This window comes from Bufo bufo, chromosome 11 (genome assembly GCF_905171765.1).
Source record: "Bufo bufo chromosome 11, aBufBuf1.1, whole genome shotgun sequence".
In the NCBI taxonomy this organism is placed as follows: Eukaryota; Metazoa; Chordata; class Amphibia; order Anura; family Bufonidae; genus Bufo; species Bufo bufo.
In genome coordinates, this window is record NC_053399.1 from 96,066,339 (window position 1) to 96,091,903 (window position 25,565).

A 25,565-nucleotide genomic window follows, 5' to 3' on the forward strand; every position below is an offset into this window, starting at 1 on the left:
TTTTTTTTTAGGCCACCATGATTTTCTAGAATAGAACCACTTAGGTGTCACCACTGCTGTCGTATTCAGGACTCTGTGGTCCTCCTTACAGATCACCCGGCTTTTCTAGAGTCCCGAACGGCCCCAGCTTTTATGACAAGGCCAATCTGCCCTTTAGCAGTTGTCACCCAGCTTTCCCAGAAAAGGATACAAGGCTTAACGGCGGTAAATATTTTGGGGACATGGAGTCTTTCCCCCGCTGCGGCTGATCCCTTCTCCTTCCTGGGGCAGGGGAAGATGCCTTCGCTCGTCTTAAGAAATAATCCTGTTTATGTTCTTTTAGAAACATTCAGAAAAAAAATCTGTGAGGGAGAAATTAACCAGTTAAAGCCGATGACATTATAACGAGCCCCTCGACCAAACCGCTCCTGAGCGACTGCTGATAATTACCATTATTGTAGTAATTAAAGGAATTGTCCATAATTTACATTTTTTTTTTATTCCATCCCATCCTGCCAGACCAGCTCCCCGACGCTCAGTTCTAGCACTGGTTCCTGCTTGGGGACATGTAACTGCTGAGGCCAGTTATTGGCTGCAGCAGCGTGTGCGTGAAACCATCCACACAGGAAATTTACAGGCGGGGACTAGAAATGCAGTACTTAGGACCTGGGACCCTTGTGGGTGTTGGGGGGACATTAAAAAAATTAAAAAATAAATTGTGTACAACCCCTTTAAGGTTGTCACCCAGCTTTTCTTAGACTCTTAATGACCTACCATTTTACTGTTGTTGTATACTCTCCTGTGCGCTCTCCTGCAGGCTCTGTCTATGTAGGTCAGCCTTCACTGGCAATCTGTACATGAATCAGGAGGATTTGGATGAACAGAGCTGTAGGTCCCATCTACCTAGGGGAATGCTATAGTTTATTCTGAGTCCATGCAGTTAATCTGTGGGGCCGGTGGAGTAGCCCTTTAAGGACGTGAAGTATATAAAGAGCCTAAAGTTCTTAAAGGGACATGAATCCTTTCCTTTAGCCTCCAGGACGCAGTGGTGCCCCCCTAGCGGACTGTCAAAATAGACTCTCCTCTGAGAGTTCTCTCAACCAATCAACAGAGCAGAGAGAAGTCACATGACACTTCCCCACAGCTCTGACTATTAAACATGGAGACCTCGGATTCACTTTTTCTTCAAAACGGGCACTTTAGGTGGCAGCGGATGGATAGGACTGGGCTCACTAGTTCAGTTTTCGGATGGCTTCATACATATGTCCTAATCTAAAGGGGTTTGTCCCAAGAAAAAAAACTCCCTTTAATTTAAAGGGGTGCTCTGCCTAATATATTTTGGATATAAAATAATCCCTGCCAATTCTTAGATATGGGCTACCTGTTGGCTGCTTCCATTGACTTATATACAAAGAAACCATCCATGATTTTCCATGTCTATGTGGGGAACAGAGGTGGAACAACCAAGTTCCCATGGCCGATATACAAGCTAGTAGACCCCCACCATATATAATTTACCAGAAAAGTGATTTATCGGAAGCAGTCTTAAACTGTGGCAATCCTCTGGGGAAATTGGAACCCTGGTGGGGTTACAGGCCATTACTGCCGGCCATATAAACCATGGAGGACCAACCTGATCTACCTCCACTTTTTCAAAGGGCTGTCTCTATAATACGTAATTACGTATCGAAAATATTTTCACAATACATTGACAACCATGAGAGACATTAATAGTTAAATGTAACACTACCAATCTATAGAAAGCTGAATCCGTTACACGAAGGTCACCACTTCCGTAGAGGGGATAAGTCATGAGACCAATATATGAGATAACAGCTTCACCAAGAATAGTAGACAGTTGTCCATAAATTGAGATAATGGAAGCTTTCATTGAAAATATCTGATCCCAGAGCAGAGATTGTACCTAACTGACAAAAGATAAGTATATCTAAACATCAGTATACTGTAGACCAGTGATGGCGAACCGTTTACAGACCGAGTGCCCAAACTGCAACCCAAAACCCACTTATTTATTGCAAAGTGCCAAAAGGCAATGTAACCTGAATATCAAATTAGTATATCTTCCACATACTTTATCATTTAGCTATAATAGCCTATCTACATTCAATGCGCTCCCTGTGCTGGTGAATGGCAGAAAAAGTCTAAGGCATATTGGTACATCATAGACTTTTTCCAGGGTGCAGGTGCCCACAGAGATGGCTCTGAGTGCCACCTCTGGCACCCGTGCTCTAGACAATACCTACTATAATACTTCCCCTATGTATAATAATATAATTACTATAATACTGCTCCTATGTACAAGAATATAACTACTATAATACTGCCTCTTATGTACAAGAATATAACTACTATAACACTGCTCCTATGTACAAGAATATAACTACTATAATACTGCTCCTATGTACAAGAATATAACTACTATAATACTGCTCCTATGTACAAGAATATAACTACTATAATACTGCTCCTATGTACAAGAATATAACTACTATAATACTGCTCCTATGTACAAGAATATAACTACTATAATACTGCTCCTATGTACAAGAATATAACTCCTATAATACTGCTCCTATGTACAAGAATATAACTCCTATAATACTGCTCCTATGTACAAGAATATAACTACTATAATACTGCTCCTATGTACAAGAATATAACTACTATAATACTGCTCCTATGTACAAGAATATAACTACTATAATACTGCTCCTATGTACAAGAATATAACTACTATAATACTTCTCCTATGTACAAGAATATAACTACTATAATACTGCTCCTATGTACAAGAATATAACTACTATAATACTGCTCCTATGTACAAGAATATAACTACTATAATACTGCTCCTATGTACAAGAATATAACTACTATAATACTGCCTCCTATGTACAAGAATATAACTACTATAATACTGCTCCTATGTACAAGAATATAACTACTATAATACTGCTCCTATGTACAAGAATATAACTACTATAATACTGCTCCTATGTACAAGAATATAACTACTATAATACTGCTCCTATGTACAAGAATATAACTACTATAATACTGCTCCTATGTACAAGAATATAACTACTATAATACTGCCTCCTATGTACAAGAATATAACTACTATAATACTGCTCCTATGTACAAGAATATAACTACTATAATACTGCTCCTATGAACAAGAATATAACTACTATAATACTGCCTCCTATGTACAAGAATATAACTACTATAATACTGCTCCTATGTACAAGAATATAACTACTATAATACTGCCTCCTATGTACAAGAATATAACTACTATAATACTGCTCCTATGAACAAGAATATAACTACTATAATACTGCTCCTATGTACAAGACTATAACTACTATAATACTGCTCCTATGTACAAGAATATAACTACTATAATACTGCTCCTATGTACAAGAATATAACTACTATAATACTGCCTCCTATGTACAAGAATATAACTACAATAATACTGCTCCAATGTACAAGAATATAACTACTATAATACTGCCTGCTATGTACAAGAATATAACTACTACAATACTGCTCCTATGTACAAGAATATAACTACTATAATACTGCTCCTATGTACAAGAATATAACTACTATAATACTGCTCCTATGTACAGGAATATAACTACTATAATACTGCTCCTATGTACAAGTATATAACTACTATAATACTGCTCCTATGTACAAGAATATAACTACTATAATACTGCCTCCTATGCACAAGAATATAACTACTATAATACTGCCTCCTATGTACAAGACTATAACTACTATAATACTGCTCCTATGTTCAAGAATATAACTACTATAATACTGTTCCTATGTACAAGAATATAACTACTATAATACTGCTCCTATATACAAGAATATAACTACTAAGAGGCAGGCCCTCCTAACTGGGAGAATATAGGGGAAAGTTTAAAATTGGTTTCACATAATTTTAACCACACTGTTGTACAATTTAATATTTTGCACAAAATTTATGTAACACCCATATGGTTATATAGAAGAGGACTCAGGGCTTCCTCTGACTGCCCCCGTTGTGGCGAGCCCGAGGCAGATCATCTACATCTGTTCTGGGACTGCCCAATGGTGAGTAGTTATTGGAGCATGGTCCAAAAGAACCTGGCGAGTAAACTTAGAATTGTGGTTCCCTTGTCTCCCAGGATATGGGTCCTGGGAGATTTATCTGAGGTTAATTATCAACCCATAAAAAGCCATTTGTTGACTAAGGTGATGTTCTTAGCTAGGCTCCTGATTTCTAGATCCTGGTTTTGTTCTTCCGCCCCAGACTGTAATAACTGGCTGGGCTTGGTAGAGAAAGTGAAAAGTTACGAGAAGATCCTGTACAAAAAAAGAGGATCCTACTTAAAGTGGAATAGCTTATGGAAAGATTGGGATACGACTAATTAATTATGATCCCTTTTTCTTTTTTTTTTTTTTTTTTTTTTTTTTTTTTTTCCCTGCAAGGTGGGGGGGGGGGGTGGGTTTATGGGGTGAGTTGGGGAAAATTCTAGCTGTCCGGCTTTTCTGTATGTATTATATTGATTAAGAATGTGGAGGTATATTGGAAGCATGGGAGGGTCTCCAGGACTGAAAGAGGGGGGACTTCCCGGTATTAAATAATGGTAAAAAAATTTTTATCCAGGTATAATATCGAGCGGTACATGGGTAGGGGACCGTGGCTCGAGGTCTGGAGGTGCCCGGATATCGGGCGCGGCTCGGGATACGGCTCTTCCCGTCAGACATGGGGCTCGATTGCGGGCAGGGAGATGACACACGCGGTGGGCGCGCTACTATGTGCTCATTTTAAGAGACAGAGCAGGTATCTGGCTTTGTTTTTTGCTTATATCCTTTTTAATTGCTGAGTGACACTCGGTTCGAGTTCTCTGTCGCATGAAATATCAATGCGAATAAACGCAAAGTATGGTGAACCATGCAACCGATAGCTGACTTAATCATATGGGGATGAGGCAGTAAAATATACGAGTGGGTTTCTACCACTGTGGTAAAAGACTGCTGGACTCCCCTCTCTGGTTTTTGCTTTATCAAATGCCTGCGATTAAAGATCGCTGCAAGCTCGCCTTTAGGCAGCATGTGAGCATAAAGCGATCGGCCACATGAGTGCCAGTCCTTCCGCTCGTACTTGCCCGTGTCTGGGGGAGGGCGTGCGCGAGCGGCGCTCGCTGCCGGGCGGCTGTCTGGATTTCGGGCCCCCTATCCCTGTAGCGAATGGAGAACCTGGGCTAAGTGGGTTGCTTTTTCCACTTGCATTATCAAGCCTAGGATGTCGGGTGAGCCCTGTCACCCTCCCCAGTAGGAGACCTCCCTTTGATTTTCAAATACTGACATATTATGGATATCTGCATGAAATTATTGTCAATTATGTTTACAGATCAGAATTGGCGGATCTATGGAATTTATAATATCAAGTATGTAATATGGATTTAAATTTTTGTATTATAACAATAAAATATTTATAAAAAAAAAAAAAAAAAAAAAAAAGAATATAACTACTATAATACTGCTCCTATGTACAAGAATATAACTACTATAATACTGCTCCTATGTACAAGACTATAACTACTATAATACTGCTCCTATGTACAAGACTATAACTAGTATAATACTGCTCCTATGTACAAGACTATAACTACTATAATATTGCTCCTATGTACAAGAATATAACTACTATAATACTGCTCCTATGTACAAGAATATAACTACTATAATACTGCCTCCTATGTACAAGAATATAACTACTGTAATACTGCTCCTATGTACAAGAATATAACTACTATAATACTGCCTCCTATGTACAAGAATATAACTACTATAATACTGCTCCTATGTACAAGAATATAACTACTATAATACTGCCTCCTATGTACAAGAATATAACTACTATAATACTGCCTCCTATGTACAAGAATATAACTACTATAATACTGCTCCTATGTACAAGAATATAACTACTATAATACTGCTCCTATGTACAAGAATATAACTACTATAATACTGCTCCTATGTACAAGAATATAACTACTATAATACTGCCTCCTATGTACAAGAATATAACTACTGTAATACTGCCTCCTATGTACAAGAATTTAACTACTATAATACTGCCTCCTATGTACAAGAATATATCTACTATAATACTGCTCCTATGTACAAGAATATAACTACTATAATACTGCTCCTATGTACAAGAATATAACTACTATAATACTGCTCCTATGTACAAGAATATAACTACTATAATACTGCTCCTATGTACAAGAATATAACTACTATAATACTGCTCCTATGTACAAGAATATAACTACTATAATACTGCTCTTATGTACAAGAATATAACTACTATAATACTGCTCCTATGTACAAGAATATAACTACTATAATACTGCCTCCTATGTACAAGAATATAACTACTATAATACTGCCTCCTATGTACAAGAATATAACTACTATAATACTGCTCCTATGTACAAGAATATAACTACTATAATACTGCTCCTATGTACAAGAATATAACTACTATAATACTGCTCCTATGTACAGGAATATAACTACTATAATACTGCCTCCTATGTACAAGAATATAACTACTATAATACTGCTCCTATGTACAAGAATATAACTACTATAATACTGCTCCTATGTACAAGAATATAACTACTATAATACTGCTCCTATGTACAAGAATATAACTACTATAATACTGCTCCTATGTACAAGAATATAACTACTATAATACTGCCTCCTATGTACAAGAATATAACTACTATAATACTGCCTCCTATGTACAAGAATATAACTACTATAATACTGCTCCTATGTACAAGAATATAACTACTATAATACTGCTCCTATGTACAAGACTATAACTACTATAATACTGCTCCTATGTACAAGAATATAACTACTATAATACTGCCTCCTATGTACAAGAATATAACGACTATAATACTGCTCCTATGTACAAGAATATAACTACTATAATACTGCCTCCTATGTACAAGAATATAACGACTATAATACTGCTCCTATGTACAAGAATATAACTACTATAATACTGCTCCTATGTACAAGACTATAACTACTATAATACTGCTCCTATGTACAAGAATATAACTACTATAATACTGCCTCCTATGTACAAGAATATAACTACTATAATACTGCTCCTATGTACAAGAATATAACTACTATAATACTGCCTCCTATGTACAAGAATATAACGACTATAATACTGCTCCTATGTACAAGAATATAACTACTATAATACTGCTCCTATGTACAAGAATATAACTACTATAATACTGCTCCTATGTACAAGAATATAACTACTATAATACTGCTCCTATGTATAAGAATATAACTACTATAATACTGCTCCTATGTACAAGAATATAACTACTATAATACTGCTCCTATGTACAAGAATATAACTACTATAATACTGCCTCCTATGTACAAGAATATAACTACTATAATACTGCTCCTATGTACAAGAATATAACTACTATAATACTGCCTCCTATGTACAAGAATATAACGACTATAATACTGCTCCTATGTACAAGAATATAACTACTATAATACTGCTCCTATGTACAAGAATATAACTACTATAATACTGCTCCTATGTACAAGAATATAACTACTATAATACTGCTCCTATGTATAAGAATATAACTACTATAATACTGCTCCTATGTACAAGAATATAACTACTATAATACTGCTCCTATGTACAAGAATATAACTACTATAATACTGCTCCTATGTACAAGAATATAACTACTATAATACTGCTCCTATGTACAAGAATATAACTACTATAATACTGCTCCTATGTACAAGAATATAACTACTATAATACTGCTCCTATGTACAAGAATATAACTACTATAATACTGCTCCTATGTACAAGAATATAACTACTATAATACTGCTCCTATGTACAGGAATATAACTACTATAATACTGCCTCCTATGTACAAGAATATAACTACTATAATACTGCTCCTATGTACAAGAATATAACTACTATAATACTGCTCCTATGTACAAGAATATAACTACTACACTGCGTGCAGAATTATTAGGCAAATGAGTATTTTGACCACATCATCCTCTTTATGCATGTTGTCTTACTCCAAGCTGTATAGGCTCGAAAGCCTACTACCAATTAAGCATATTAGGTGATGTGCATCTCTGTAATGAGAAGGGGTGTGGTCTAATGACATCAACACCCTATATTAGGTGTGCATAATTATTAGGCAACTTCCTTTCCTTTGGCAAAATGGGTCAAAAGAAGGACTTGACAGGCTCAGAAAAGTCCAAAATAGTGAGATATCTTGCAGAGGGATGCAGCACTCTTAAAATTGCAAAGCTTCTGAAGCGTGATCATCGAACAATCAAGCGTTTCATTCAAAATAGTCAACAGGGTCGCAAGAAGCGTGTGGAAAAACCAAGGCGCAAAATAACTGCCCATGAACTGAGAAAAGTCAAGCGTGCAGCTGCCAAGATGCCACTTGCCACCAGTTTGGCCATATTTCAGAGCTGCAACATCACTGGAGTGCCCAAAAGCACAAGGTGTGCAATACTCAGAGACATGGCCAAGGTAAGAAAGGCTGAAAGACGACCACCACTGAACAAGACACACAAGCTGAAACGTCAAGACTGGGCCAAGAAATATCTCAAGACTGATTTTTCTAAGGTTTTATGGACTGATGAAATGAGAGTGAGTCTTGATGGGCCAGATGGATGGGCCCGTGGCTGGATTGGTAAAGGGCAGAGAGCTCCAGTCCGACTCAGACGCTAGCAAGGTGGAGGTGGAGTACTGGTTTGGGCTGGTATCATCAAAGATGAGCTTGTGGGGCCTTTTCGGGTTGAGGATGGAGTCAAGCTCAACTCCCAGTCCTACTGCCAGTTTCTGGAAGACACCTTCTTCAAGCAGTGGTACAGGAAGAAGTCTGCATCCTTCAAGAAAAACATGATTTTCATGCAGGACAATGCTCCATCACACGCGTCCAAGTACTCCACAGCGTGGCTGGCAAGAAAGGGTATAAAAGAAGAAAATCTAATGACATGGCCTCCTTGTTCACCTGATCTGAACCCCATTGAGAACCTGTGGTCCATCATCAAATGTGAGATTTACAAGGAGGGAAAACAGTACACCTCTCTGAACAGTGTCTGGGAGGCTGTGGTTGCTGCTGCACGCAATGTTGATGGTGAACAGATCAAAACACTGATAGAATCCATGGATGGCAGGCTTTTGGGTGTCCTTGCAAAGAAAGGTGGCTATATTGGTCACTGATTTGTTTTTGTTTTGTTTTTGAATGTCAGAAATGTATATTTGTGAATGTTGAGATGTTATATTGGTTTCACTGGTAAAAATAAATAATTGAGATGGGTATATATTTGTTTTTTGTTAATTTGCCTAATAATTATGCACAGTAATAGTCACCTGCACACACAGATATCCCCCTAAAATAGCTAAAACTAAAAACAAACTAAAAACTACTTCCAAAAATATTCAGCTTTGATATTAATGAGTTTTTTGGGTTCATTGAGAACATGGTTGTTGTTCAATAATAAAATTAATCCTCAAAAATACAACTTGCCTAATAATTCTGCACTCCCTGTATAATACTGCCTCCTATGTACAAGAATATAACTACTATAATACTGCTCCTATGTACAAGAATATAACTACTATAATACTGCCTCCTATGTACAAGAATATAACTACTATAATACTGCTCCTATGTACAAGAATATAACTACTATAATACTGCTCCTATGTACAAGAATATAACTACTATAATACTGCTCCTATGTACAAGAATATAACTACTATAATACTGCTCCTATGTACAAGAATATAACTACTATAATACTGCCTCCTATGTACAAGAATATAACTACTATAATACTGCCTCCTATGTACAAGAATATAACTACTATAATACTGCCTCCTATGTAGAAGAATATAACTACTATAATACTGCTCCTATGTACAGGAATATAACTACTATAATACTGCTCCTATGTACAAGAATATAACTACTATAATACTGCTCCTATGTACAAGAATATAACTACTATAATACTGCTCCTATGTACAAGAATATAACTACTATAATACTGCCTCCTATGTACAAGAATATAACTACTATAATACTGCTCCTGTGTACAAGAATATAACTACTATAATACTGCTCCTATGTACAAGAATATAACTACTATAATACTGCTCCTATATACAGGAATATAACTACTATAATACTGCTCCTATGTACAAGAATATAACTACTATAATACTGCTCCTATGTACAAGAATATAACTACTATAATACTGCTCCTATGTACAGGAATATAACTACTATAATACTGCTCCTATGTACATGAATATAACTACTATAATACTGCTCCTATGTACAAGAATATAACTACTATAATACTGCCTCCTATGTACAAGAATATAACTACTATAATACTGCTCCTATGTACAAGACTATAACTACTATAATACTGCTCCTATGTACAAGAATATACCTACTATAATACTGCTCCTATGTACAAGAATATAACTACTATAATACTGCTCCTATGTACAATAATATAACTACTATAATACTGCTCCTATGTACAAGAATATAACTACTATAATACTGCCTCCTATGTACAAGAATATAACTACTATAATACTGCCTCCTATGTACAAGAATATAACTACTATAATACTGCCTCCTATGTACAAGAATATAACTACTATACTACTGCTCCTATGTACAAGAATATACCTACTATAATACTGCTCCTATGTACAAGAATATAACTACTATAATACTGCTCCTATGTACAATAATATAACTACTATAATACTGCCTCCTATGTACAAGAATATAACTACTATAATACTGCTCCTATGTACAAGAATATAACTACTATAATACTGCTCCTATGTACAAGAATATAACTACTATAATACTGCTCCTATGTACAAGAATATAACTACTATAATACTGCCTCCTATGTACAAGAATATAACTACTATAATACTGCCTCCTATGTACAAGAATATAACTACTATAATACTGCCTCCTATGTACAAGAATATAACTACTATAATACTGCCTCCTATGTAGAAGAATATAACTACTATAATACTGCTCCTATGTACAGGAATATAACTACTATAATACTGCTCCTATGTACAAGAATATAACTACTATAATACTGCTCCTATGTACAAGAATATAACTACTATAATACTGCCTCCTATGTACAAGAATATAACTACTATAATACTGCTCCTGTGTACAAGAATATAACTACTATAATACTGCTCCTATGTACAAGAATATAACTACTATAATACTGCTCCTATGTACAGGAATATAACTACTATAATACTGCTCCTATGTACAAGAATATAACTACTATAATACTGCCTCCTATGTACAAGAATATAACTACTATACTACTGCTCCTATGTACAAGAATATACCTACTATAATACTGCTCCTATGTACAAGAATATAACTACTATAATACTGCTCCTATGTACAAGAATATAACTACTATAATACTGCTCCTATGTACAATAATATAACTACTATAATACTGCTCCTATGTACAAGAATATAACTACTATAATACTGCTCCTATGTACAAGAATATAACTACAATAATACTGCTCCTATGTACAAGAATATAACTACTATAATACTGCTCCTATGTACAAGAATATAACTACTATAATACTGCCTCCTATGTACAAGAATATAACTACTATAATACTGCCTCCTATGTACAAGAATATAACTACTATAATACTGCCTCCTATGTACAAGAATATAACTACTATACTACTGCTCCTATGTACAAGAATATACCTACTATAATACTGCTCCTATGTACAAGAATATAACTACTATAATACTGCTCCTATGTACAATAATATAACTACTATAATACTGCTCCTATGTACAAGAATATAACTACTATAATACTGCCTCCTATGTACAAGAATATAACTACTATAATACTGCCTCCTATGTACAAGAATATAACTACTATAATACTGCCTCCTATGTACAAGAATATAACTACTATAATACTGCTCCTATGTACAGGAATATAACTACTATAATACTGCTCCTATGTACAAGAATATAACTACTATAATACTGCTCCTATGTACAATAATATAACTACTATAATACTGCTCCTATGTACAATAATATAACTACTATAATACTGCTCCTATGTACAAGAATATAACTACTATAATACTGCTCCTATGTACAAGAATATAACTACTATAATACTGCTCCTATGTACAAGAATATAACTACTATAATACTGCTCCTATGTACAAGAATATAACTACTATAATACTGCCTCCTATGTACAAGAATATAACTACTATAATACTGCCTCCTATGTACAAGAATATAACTACTATAATACTGCTCCTATGTACAAGAATATAACTACTATAATACTGCTCCTATGTACAGGAATATAACTACTATAATACTGCTCCTATGTACAAGAATATAACTACTATAATACTGCCTCCTATGTACATGAATATAACTACTATAATACTGCTCCTATGTACAAGAATATAACTACTATAATACTGCTCCTATGTACAAGAATATAACTACTATAATACTGCTCCTATGTACAAGAATATAAATACTATAATACTGCCTCCTATGTACAAGAATATAACTACTATAATACTGCCTCCTATGTACAAGAATATAACTACTATAATACTGCTCCTATGTACAAGAATATAACTACTATAATACTGCTCCTATGTACAAGAATATAACTACTATAATACTGCTCCTATGTACAAGAATATAACTACTATAATACTGCTACTATGTACAAGAATATAACTACTATAATACTGCCTCCTATGTACAGGAGTATAACATGCAGCCTAGATCTGTGTACATTATTATTCGTCCTCCATGGCATTGTTGTCATATACAGCTTTGATGTATAAGCGGCAGAGACGCACCGCCGAGCATTAACCCCTTCTGTACAGTGCGCTGGCTGAAACCATATATTATGTTTGCAGCCAGGGGACCTGCATTACTAGACGAGTCTGACTCATCCCCAGATCATTTGTGTTTAGTAAGCAGTGTAAACACTGGCAGCGGTGTAGTGTGTACGTGTGCGTGTTTGGCACACAGCGTGTCGGGAGCAGCGCTCTTTTGTGTAAGCCTCTCCCAATGTGACTTATATGTGTTATCAAAATCCCTGACTGCTGTGGGTAACATGGGATTTGTAGTTCACCTAAATAACTTATATGTTTGTGAATAGGCTGCATTCTCAGTGATGTCACCGCTGATCTCTAGTGATGGATAGGCTACATTCTCAGTGATGTCACCGCTGATCTCTAGTGATGGATAGGCTGCATTCTCAGTGATGTCACCGCTGATCTCTAGTGATGGATAGGCTGCATTCTCAGTGATGTCACCGCTGATCTCTAGTGATGGATAGGCTGCATTCTCAGTGATGTCACCGCTGATCTCTAGTGATAGGCTGCATTCTCAGTGATGTCACTGCCAATCTCTAGTGATAGGCTGCATTCTCAGTGATGTCACCGCTGATCTCTAGTGATAGGCTGCATGCTCAGTGATGTCACCGCTGATCTCTAGTGATGGATAGGCTGCATTCTCAGTGATGTCACCGCTGATCTCTAGTGATAGGCTGCATTCTCAGTGATGTCACCGCTGATCTCTAGTGATAGGCTGCATTCTCAGTGATGTCACCGCTGATCTCTAGTGATAGGCTGCATTCTCAGTGATGTCACCGCTGATCTCTAGTGATGGATAGGCTGCATTCTCAGTGATGTCACCGCTGATCTCTAGTGATGGATAGGCAGCATTCTCAGTGAGGTCGCCGCTGATCTCTAGTGAATGGATAGGCTGCATTCTCAGTGATGTCACCGCTGATCTCTAGTGTGGATAGGCTGCATTCTCAGTGATATCACCGCTGATCTCTAGTGATGGATAGGCAGCATTCTCAGTGATGTCACCGCTGATCTCTAGTGATGGATAGGCTGCATTCTCAGTGAGGTCGCCGCTGATCTCTAGTGAATGGATAGGCTGCATTCTCAGTGATGTCACCGCTGATCTCTAGTGTGGATAGGCTGCATTCTCAGTGATATCACCGCTGATCTCTAGTGATGGATAGGCTGCATTGTCAGTGATGTCACCGCTGATCTCTAGTGATGGATAGGCTGCATTCTCAGTGATGTCACCGCTGATCTCTAGTGATGGATAGGCTGCATTCTCAGTGATGTCACCGCTGATCTCTAGTGATGGATAGGCTGCATTCTCAGTGATGTCACCGCTGATCTCTAGTGATGGATAGGCTGCATTCTCAGTGATGTCACCGCTGATCTCTAGTGATGGATAGGCTGCATTCTCAGTGATGTCACCGCTGATCTCTAGTGATGGATAGGCTGCATTCTCAGTGATGTCACCGCTGATCTCTAGTGATGGATAGGCTGCATTCTCAGTGAGGTCGCCGCTGATCTCTAGTGAATGGATAGGCTGCATTCTCAGTGATGTCACCGCTGATCTCTAGTGAATGGATAGGCTGCATTCTCAGTGATGTCACCGCTGGTCTCTAGTGATGGATAGGCTGCATTCTCAGTGATATCACCGCTGATCTCTAGTGATGGATAGGCAGCATTCTCAGTGATGTCACCGCTGATCTCTAGTGATGGATAGGCGGCATTCTCAGTGATGTCACCGCTGATCTCTAGTGATGGATAGGCTGCATTCTCAGTGATGTCACCGCTGGTCTCTAGTGACGGATAGGCTGCATTCTCAGTGATGTCACCGCTGATCTCTAGTGATGGATAGGCTCCATTATCAGTGATGTCACCGCTGATCTCTAGTGATGGATAGGCTGCATTCTCAGTGATGTCACCGCTGATCTCTAGTGATGGATAGGCTGCATTGTCAGTGATGTCACCGCTGATCTCTAGTGATGGATAGGCTGCATTCTCAGTGATGTCACCGCTGATTTCTAGTGATGGATAGGCTGCATTCTCAGTGATATCACCGCTGATCTCTAGTGATGGATAGGCAGCATTCTCAGTGATGTCACCGCTGATCTCTAGTGATGGATAGGCGGCATTCTCAGTGATGTCACCGCTGATCTCTAGTGATGGATAGGCGGCATTCTCAGTGATGTCACCGCTGGTCTCTAGTGATGGATAGGCTGCATTGTCAGTGATGTCACCGCTGATCTCTAGTGACGGATAGGCTGCATTCTCAGTGATGTCACCGCTGGTCTCTAGTGACGGATAGGCTGCATTCTCAGTGATGTCACCGCTGATCTCTAGTGATGGATAGGCTCCATTATCAGTGATGTCACCGCTGATCTCTAGTGATGGATAGGCTGCATTCTCAGTGATGTCACCGCTGATCTCTAGTGATGGATAGGCTGCATTGTCAGTGATGTCACCGCTGATCTCTAGTGATGGATAGGCGGCATTCTCAGTGATGTCACCGCTGATCTCTAGTGATGGATAGGCTGCATTCTCAGTGATGTCACCGCTGGTCCCAGCTTTCTAAACCTCTACACATGGAGCTGCAAGGCGTTGTCGGACTGGTGAGAACAGATTTCCCAGTCACCAATACCTGAACTCACCCAGGCGTCACCCCGCTTTCCCAGACTCCTGACAGATAAATCTGCCTAACATGGGAGAATGTGGGGAGCATAACCATATGAATATGAGGTCAGGCGCCATACACTATTGAGAACCAGGTCAGCCGCATGTCCTCAAGTGTCCTGATCTCCAGGATCCTTGGATTCATCACTGGAAGCTCTGGTCCTGGGGGGCGTTATCTGCCTCAGATCTGTAGAGGAGACTTTTCTGTCACTTCTAGTCAGACCGGTTTGGTCCTAAATCCATTATAATCCTATGTCCTTTATCCTCCCCTCTACCTTTTCAGTTTAGTGGTTTCAACTGTGCTGGAGTATCTAAGCCTACTATGTGTGATACGGCCTCATGTGCCAATGTATCCAAATCTATCATGTTTGCTGAGAAACTGTATCTGAACCTATCATTTATATATCTAAGCCTATCATGTGTGATATGGTCATTTAATCTCTGTATCTAATTCTATCATGTGTGATACTGCCTGCTGAGCTGTGTATCTAATTCTATCATGTGTGATACTGCCTGCTGAGCTGTGTATCTAATTCTCATGTGTGATACTGCCTGCTGAGCTGTGTATCTAAGCCTACCATGTGTGATACTGCCTGCTGAGCTGTATATCTAAGCCTACCATGTGTGATACTGCCTGCTGAGCTGTATATCTAAGCCTATCATGTGTGATACTGCCTGCTGAGCTGTGTATCTAAGCCTACCATGTGTGATACTACCTGCTGAGCTGTGTATCTAAGCCTACCATGTGTGATACTGCCTGCTGAGCTGTATATCTAAGCCTACCATGTGTGATACTGCCTGCTGAGCTGTATATCTAAGCCTATCATGTGTGATACTGCCTGCTGAGCTGTGTATCTAAGCCTATCATGTGTGATATGGTCATTTAATCTCTGTATCTAATTCTATCATGTGTGATACTGCCTGCTGAGCTGTGTATCTAATTCTATCATGTGTGGTACTGCCTGCTGAGCTGTGTATCTAAGCCTACCATGTGTGATACTGTCTGCTGAGCTGTGTATCTAATCCTATCCTGTGTGATACTGCCTGCTGAGCTGTGTATCTAATCCTATTCTGTGTGATACTGTCTGCTGAGCGGTGTATCTAATCCTTCCATGTGTGATACTGCCTGCTGAGCTGTGCATCTAAGCCTATCGTGTGATACTGCCTGCTGAGCTGTGTATCTAAGCCTACCATGTGTGATACTGCTTGCTGAGCTGTGTATCTAATCCTATCCTGTGTGATACTGTCTGCTGAGCTGTGTATCTAAGCCTACCATGTGTGATACTGCCTGCTGAGCTGTGTATCTAAGCCTACCATGTGTGATACTGCTTGCTGAGCTGTGTATCTAATCCTATCCTGTGTGATACTGTCTGCTGAGCTGTGTATCTAAGCCTACCATGTGTGATACTGCCTGCTGAGCTGTGTATCTAAGCCTACCATGTGTGATACTGCCTGCTGAGCTGTGCATCTAAGCCTATCGTGTGATACTGCCTGCTGAGCTGTGTATCTAAGCCTACCATGTGTGATACTGCTTGCTGAGCTGTGTATCTAATCCTATCCTGTGTGATACTGTCTGCTGAGCTGTGTATCTAAGCCTACCATGTGTGATACTGTCTGCTGAGCTGTATATCTAAGCCTATCCTGTGTGATACTGCCTGCTGAGCTGTGTATCTAAGCCTATCATGTGTGATACTGTCTGCTGAGCTGTGTATCTAAGCCTACCATGTGTGATACTGCCTGCTGAGCTGTATATCTAAGCCTATCATGTGTGACACTGTCTGCTGAGCTGTGTATCTAAGCCTATCATGTGTGATACTGCCTGCTGAGCTGTGCATCTAAGCCTACCCTGTGTGATATCTTCTTGGTAAGACTGTGGTGTAATGTCTGCAGGAAGTAGAGGGTTAATGGCAGGGTTACGACATGACAGCCGTCTGCTTCCTGTCCATCCTCAACCCCCTGATGACTGACAGGTTCCTGTGACAGACCGCTAGTGCCCCATCAATACAGCGCGACCCCCACCCTAAATATAGAGACCCCATTATATCTTTACACTGCAGAGATAGAGAAGGAAAGAATGACAGAGAGAAGGATAAAGAGGAAGAGAGAGAGAGAGAGAGAACGAAAGAAAGATAAAAGGTAGAAAGAAAGAGACAAAACACAAAATGAAGGACAGAGGAAAACGAGGGAATGAAATATAGATATAGAGAAAGGCAAAGAGAGAGAGAGAACAAAGAAAGAGAAAGATAGAGAATGAAATCTATATCAAAAGAGAGAATGAAGGGAAATTGAGGTGAAGAGAAAGAGAGAGAGAAGAAGAAAGAGATTTAGAGAGAAAAGATCAAGTGAGAAAGAGACAAGGAGAAAGAACAAAAGAACGATAGAGAGATAAAATAGAGAGAACAGAAATAGATAAAGAAAAATAGAACTGGAGAAAGATATATAGAGACAACTATTAGTAGAGACAGTGAGCGAGACAACGGAAGAATACAAGGGCTGAGAGGGGCAGAAGATGGCAGGAGAGACCAGGTGGAGTCCTTCTCCAGGTTCCTTAGTGGAGCTGAAGTCTCATTACAACACAGGATCAGCCACCATTGTACAGCCGGTATGACCTGAATCAATAAAGAGGTTGGAACAACTGCACAATGTTCTGAGACCTCAGGGCTACAGATGACAGAAGTGACAGCAAGCGACAGTCTGCCCTCTACACATCCACCAGCATCAAACACAACCATGTGAACCGAGCCTGCTGAATGAAAGTGAGCAATCAATGCCTAATAGATCAGGACTTTCTAACATGTGAGTGCAGGGGTCAACGCAGACCCCATGGCGGTTCCCTGCCCAGCAGAGATAGGCCACAGCAGCTATGAATGAAGTTCAGGGTCCCTATAGAGGACTGAGTGCTGTCATCTAATTTGACATCTTAGCCCGTTCTCATTGTACTGCCACCCCCATCCTCCCCAAAGAATAAGGCACATCTGCATGGAATTCCCCATCGCAGGTGACATTTTATTCCATATGCCATGAAGGCTGCACATTCCTTCGGCATGTCCCTACAAGACAACATTCATTGTTTTTTCTCCAGGCAGGTTTATGATGGTTATATGATGAGGCATCAGACCTCCAACCTGTGACTATTTCCCTGTGCAAAGAATATCCGATTTTCTCTGGCCAGGAGATAAGACATAGTCCTTCTCCTAACAGAACGTAACCCCTACCTGACAAATACCTACGTCACCGATGGTACAGCTAGCAGATGCCGGTGCCCCCGGTGGAAAACAGAGTAATAGTACCACATGGGGAAGTGTGAAGGAGGCCACATTACAGCTGAGATTGCTGACTTCTTCTTTGTTCTGCGGTTTAACATGAAGTAAGGAGGCAGCTGCTATTTACACAGGAGACCTAAGAAGAAGTGGTTGCCTAAGGGAACCAGCCCTACGGGTGCGCTGGGTGCCCCGGTCCGGCTTGTCAGTCCCGTCTTCCCTCCATTCACTTACTTGTGCACTTCTCCTGGGAGCCCAGCAGCTGGCACCTTGGATGATAGACTCTCCCGCCTCTGACAGAGCACAAACTTCTCCGATAACAACTTCTCAGGCACTTCCTTGAGGAACTTGAGACCTGTCCCGCCCTCTGACTGGGGAGGGGGGAGCCGCATAAGCTTCAGTGATGTCATTTAGAATAACCTGAAGCTTTTGTCATGAAAATGCGGCAGTACCTGAGGGCTTCGTGGTCGGGGGGATGCGGTGGAATCGGTTGGTTAACGAGGAACCTGAAACCTCGTGTAACACCGTGTCCTCCATCATGAGATCTTACTGATTGATAGAATAATCTCTATCATGTACGATACTGTCTGCTGAGGTGTGTATCTAAGCATGTTTGATGCTGCCTGCTGAGAAGTGTACCTAATCCTTTTATGTTTGATACTGCCTGCTGAGGTGTGTATCTAATCCTTTCATGTTTGATACTGCCTGCTGAGGTGTGTATCTAAGCCTATGATACTGTAGAGTTTCGTGCTAAATATGGATCTGATGGACTGAGAATGGAGACACTTTCATGTTGAAGAGCTCTCAGTCTATGGTGGCAGTGAGGAGGTTTGCAGTGGACCACGTATGGTGGCGGAGAGTCTTCCTGCAGTCCGCTGCTCCTCTGCCCCTATTATGGGGTGTATTCTCCCCTCCTGAGCGCTCAGGTTTTACTCGTCGCTCTCCGGCTGACACTAAATAAATGATGACGGGTCAACTTACCTGACATCGATAGTGGCTGAGTGCGGGCACCTCGCTCCTTGTGATCACACCTGGCCTGATCCTCAGCTACACTGAGACGGGGAGACAAAAGGCAGACATATTATTATTACATGACTCCATCCACCAGCTGATGTGAGACTACAACTCCCAGCATTCCCTGACAGTCCACAGATGGTAAAGCAATAGGATGCAGTTACCCAGAAAATACCCTATGGGAAGCATGGGATACTGAGCAGGATTGTTCAGATAGCTCCCATAATAGTGACAGCCACAGTGCCCCCATAACAGCGACATCCACAGTGCCCCCCATAACAGTGACATCCACAGTGCCCCCATAACAGTGACATCCACAGTGCCCCCATGACAGCGACATCCACAGCGATCCCATAATAGTGACAGCCACAGTGCCCCCATAACAGTCATCCACAGTGCTCCCCATAACAGTGACATCCACAATGCCCCCATGACAGCGACATCCACAGTGCTCCCATAATAGTGACAGCCACAGTGCCCCCATAACAGCGACATCCACAGTGCCCCCCATAACAGTGACATCCACAGTGCCCCCCATAACAGCGACATCCACAGTGCCCCCATAACAGTGACAGCCACAGTGCCCCCATAACAGTGACAGCCACAACGCCCCCATGACAGCGACATCCACAGAGCCTCCATAACAGGGACCTCCACTGTGCCCCCATAATAGTGACAGTCACAGTGCCCCATAACAGTGTGATCCACAGTGCCCCCATAACAGTGACATCCACAGTGCCCCCATAACAGTGACACCCACAGTGCTCCCCATAACAGTGACACCCACAGTGCTCCCCATAACAGTGGCACCCACAGTGCTCCCCATAACAGTGACACCCACAGTGCTCCCCATAACAGTGACCCCCACAGTGCTCCCCATAACAGTGACACCCTCAGTGCCCCCATAACAGTAGCATCCAAAGTGCCCCCATAACAGTGACAGGTAAAAAGCACACTCCTTTGGAGATTGGAAAGAAGGACATCTATAAGGGCCAGCAGACAGTAGATTTATGACAATGATCGCCACAGCCTCCATAGCAGCTCCACTCAGCATCCCCATAACAGTCAGTGCCACAGGGTCCCCATAACAATACCACCCTTCTATGATAGGAATGTCAACCCAAGTGAACCCATAAAAAAACCTTGCAGAGTGCCTTAGTAACACTGGCAAAGTTCCTCTATAACAGTGCCAGACAGTGCCCTCGTAATAGTGTCAGACACAATTCTCCTATAGTAGTGCCAGCTAGAGTGACCCCATAACAGTTTCTACAGCAGTGTCGCACACCTCCCTGTGCCTCTCTGTGCCCATATAATCTGCGGTCAGCGTTTGTTTACTTCCATTTAGCATTTATTGTATGTTTGAGCTAACAATCACTTCTGCGATCATTCATCCCAGACAGTGAGCATTACGGTGGTTGGTCGATCACTGGACTCGTTTTTTGTCAATTCTTAAGTGGTTCTTTTGGGCCGCCTCCTGCTGTTGGATGACCATGCTGACAATGATGGCCCACTCTTTATAATCATATAGGACCCCATAGAGTGACTGTGGGGGGGGAGCGTGTCCACCAATGTCTATTGCTGGGTCGTAGGTTTTTGGAAACTTCTGTGCACTAAAAATACCACAAAGTGCAAACAATGAGGAAAGTGTCGGAGATTAGAGTCCGGGCGCTCAGAGTCTACTGCTCTCTGTCTTCAGCCACCTCAGGCCTCACTGTCAGTGATTGATAGGTGGACCTCTCCCAGCCCCCCATGATTACTACTCCAGAGGCATGGCTGCTGCCATCAGCAGCTCCTCTTATAATGCTCCCACACTATTATAAGATTTGTGTCATCCTGTACGAGGTTCTTCTGTAGACCTCGTCCCACCGGCCACAGACTGTCCACATCTCACAGCAGCGTGTCTTCAGAGAGATGATGCAACCCGCTGCAGTCACGTAACCCTGCACTAATACATGAGGAGTCATATCACTCCCTGCCGCCCCCTACAGGACGGTCCTGATGCCCCTGACTTCTTCCTCATGTGCCAACTATCTCCATGAGAATGCAGGGGGTGAGGGCACTTTGCTTATCACTGTGATCAGGGCACTGTGGATGTCACTGTTATGGGGGCACTGTGGATGCCACTGTTATGGGGGCACTGTGGATATCACTGTGATCGGGGCACTGTGGATGTCACTGTTATGGGGGCAATGTGGATGTCACTGTTATGGGGGCACTGTGGATGTCACTGTTATGGGGAGCACTGTGGATGTCACTATTATGGTGGCACTGTGGATGTCACGGTTATGGGGGAGCACTGTGGATGTCACTGTTATGGGGAGCACTGTGGATGTCACTGTTATGGAGGCTCTGTGGATGTCACTGTTATGGAGGCGCTGTGGATGTCACTGTTATGGGGGCACTGTGGATGTCACTGTTATGGGGGCACTGTAGATGTCACTGTTATGGGGAGCACTGTGGATGTCACTATTATGGTGGCACTGTGGATGTCACGGTTATTGGGGCACTGTGGCTGCTGACAGTATTGGGCAGTATAGCTTTTGTTGATATAATGGCACTATGACTGGCACTGTTATGGGGCACTGTGGCTTACACTGTTGCGGTGACTTATAGGAGCACTGTGGATGTCACCGTTATGGGGGCACTGTGGATGTCACTGTTATGGAGGCACTGTGGATGTCACTGTTATGGGGAGCACTGTGGATGTCACTGTTATGGAGGCACTGTGGATGTCACTGTTATGGGGGCACTGTGGAGGTCACTGTTATGGGGGCACTGTAAATGTCACTGTTATGGGGAGCACTGTGGATGTCACTGTTATGGGGAGCACTGTGGATGTCACTGTTATGGGGGAGCACTGTGGATGTCGCTGTTATGGGGGCACTATGGATATAACTGTTATGGAGGCACTGTGGATGTCACTGTTATAGGGAGCACTGTGGATGTCACTGTTATGGGGGCACTGTGGATGTCACTGTTATGGGGGCACTGTGGATGTCACTGTTATGGGGGCACTGTGGATGTCACTGTTATGGGGAGCACTGTGGATGTCACTGTTATGGGGAGCACTGTGGATGTCACTGTTATGGGGAGCACTGTGGATGTCACTGTTATGGGGAGCACTGTGGATGTCACTGTTATGGGGGAGCACTGTGGATGTCACTGCTATGGAAGCACTGTGGATGTCACTGTTATGGTGGCACTGTGGTTGTCACTGTTATGGGGAGCACTGTGGATGTCACTGTTATGGGGGCACTGTGGATGTCACTGTTATGGTGGCACTGTGGCTGCTGACAGTATTGGGCAGTATAGCTTTTGTTGATATGATGGCACTATGACTGGCACTGTTATGGGGGCACTGTGGCTGACACTGTTGCGGTGACTTATAGGAGCACTGTGGCTGTCAATGTTACGGGGGTACTGTGGCATCCACAGTTAGTCACAGTGTCCTTATGTCTTTATTATGGGGCACAGTGGCTGTGGATAGTAGGAGGCACAGTAGGTTTCGCTGATATGGTGGCACACTGATTGGTACTGTTGCGGTCACGGTGGTGGGGCCTGTCATTTTTATACCCGTCCATGTTGTGCGGTACGTGTGAGCGGCCGCCTTCAGCTGCAGACCCTTCCTCCTCATCTGCATTACTATTTTCTCACCATTATTCCACCACTATTGTTGTGCGCTGCTGCAGATACACAGGACGTAACCGCGTTAAAAGAGGAACCCACCGGTCGCCAATTGTTCTCCCCACCTGGGGTATTGAGGGAACCGCAGCGCCCCCCCGAGTGCATCCCCCTCCGGAGCAGCTCTGTGAATAGCACCCTATATAGTATCACATCCTCCCCGCAGCCATCGAGAAACAGGAAGAGGGCAGGAAACCATACTGAACAGCTCTGCTTCCTCCCTGACAAATCTCTTCTGCTGCGAACCTAGAAGAATGGTGGGGGGGGCGGCGCACGTGCTATTGTTACGGGGGCACCACAACACCACGGCTGCTGTATGCACAGCTGGGGGATGTTAATATTACCCCTAATTAATGGTAACCTTCTCCGTCAGCAACAATAGATTGAGAGTAGACAATCACTCGAAGAGGTGACAGGACTCCTCTGGTTAATCCATTGGAGGACTGTGTCTGAGAACTTACCTCCCACATGCCTACTGTAGGTGATGGGTGCTGCAGGTAGGAGGGTGGACTGTAATGGATCCAATCACCCTGGCCCCTCTGGGCCATGACCCATATGGGGGATCTACGTCCACCCTCCGAATTGTCCAAACCTACTAGGAGCCCAGCAAGATGGAGACCTTGGAGTACTATAGGCCTACATCCTCTAGATCAGAAATCCTCAACCTGCGGCCCTCCAACTGTTGCAAAACTACAACTCCCAGCATAACCAATAGCTGTAGGCTATCCAGGCATACTGGGATTTGTAGTTTTGCAACGGCTGGATGGCCGCAGGTTTCTCTATATCATGAAGCCCTCGTGGAGTGATGTCACGTCCCACCATATATCCTGTAATATCTTACAGAGAGGGGGATATTTTTAGGCAGAGGGTGGATCAGATTACTCCATGTAGTCAATAAGATGGTCATGTACCACCCATGTCACACCTCTGGACATACTAGGCATAGGACCCCCCTGTTGCTCATACCACAGATTAAAGCTTTAGAGGACTGATTTCAGTGGACAACCTGTAATGCACTGTTTTTCCTTTGGAGGCGCTGCAGGAAAATGTTAACTGCAGAGAAGTCCTCCTCAATTGTCTCATTAGATCCACCATTTGGATCCTAATCCAAACAGAAGAACCATTTGGGTTTGAAGGTTCAGAAATATAAGAATCTAAAGATTTTTACCTTTATTGGGGGCTTGACCTGTGGCTTCTTCCGGTGGTCATGGATAGAAGATAATTCATGGTGGACCAAGGGTGAAGGACAGTGGTCAGGAGGCTTGTCCAGGACTTGGATGTCTCAGATGTCTTTTCTCTGGCCAGAGTGCAGCAGATTTCACCCCATAGTTGTGAATCCAGGGCTCTGGACGCCTTTCAGTTGTATTCTGGCTCCTCCGGCCAAGAGGAGGCTCGGAACACCCCACCCTGTTTACAGGAAGCTTCAGCGATGACCCCGGGGTCTCAGGCCTTCATCACCGCCCCGGCTGACTCTCTAATCCACAGTGAAACAAACATTCAGTCTATCAGCAGATTCCTCAGAGCAAATATTTCCCAACCCTCATCCACGCGCTGCAAGACACTGCTTTTAGGTGCAGCCAAGCAATCAAAAATCAACATGGGGCAATTGTCCCCGAACTTCTACCATTTATGGTCCCCCATTACCCCTCCCAACCTGCCCACTCTAAACCTCCAGCCTGGCTTCATGCTGTAAGCAGACGTTATGGTTCTATCTACTGTAGAATGTGAGCATAGTCTGGCGGTATTGGTTGCCGACCGTAATGCAGGGTTTTGTGGGCAGTGTACGGTACTTTTATCTGTTCAGTATATGGTAGTATTATGTAAGCAGTCTGTGACACTATTATGGAAACCTTGTA

The 25,565-nt window shown here is 41.9% G+C and overlaps 1 protein-coding gene across 7 annotated transcripts in view; it reads right to left on the reverse strand.

Moving 5' to 3' along the window:
* The window catches only part of TNFAIP8L2 (TNF alpha induced protein 8 like 2), a 29,012-nt gene extending 3,742 nt beyond the window's left edge, over positions 1–25,270 (reverse strand). Inside the window, exons 1-2 of one of the 7 annotated variants that reach the window (XM_040411460.1) lie at positions 24,878–25,269; positions 19,996–20,061 (exon numbers count right to left, since the gene is read on the reverse strand). Coding sequence is in view for 1 of the 7 variants with exons in the window: in XM_040411456.1 (XP_040267390.1) it covers positions 19,996–20,061; positions 23,683–23,817 (201 nt within the window). In the remaining 6 variants the exon portion in view is untranslated. The other 6 variants (XM_040411458.1, XM_040411456.1, XM_040411459.1 and 3 more) reach the window with 6 other exon arrangements.
* Between the last annotated feature and the right edge of the window lie 295 nt (positions 25,271–25,565).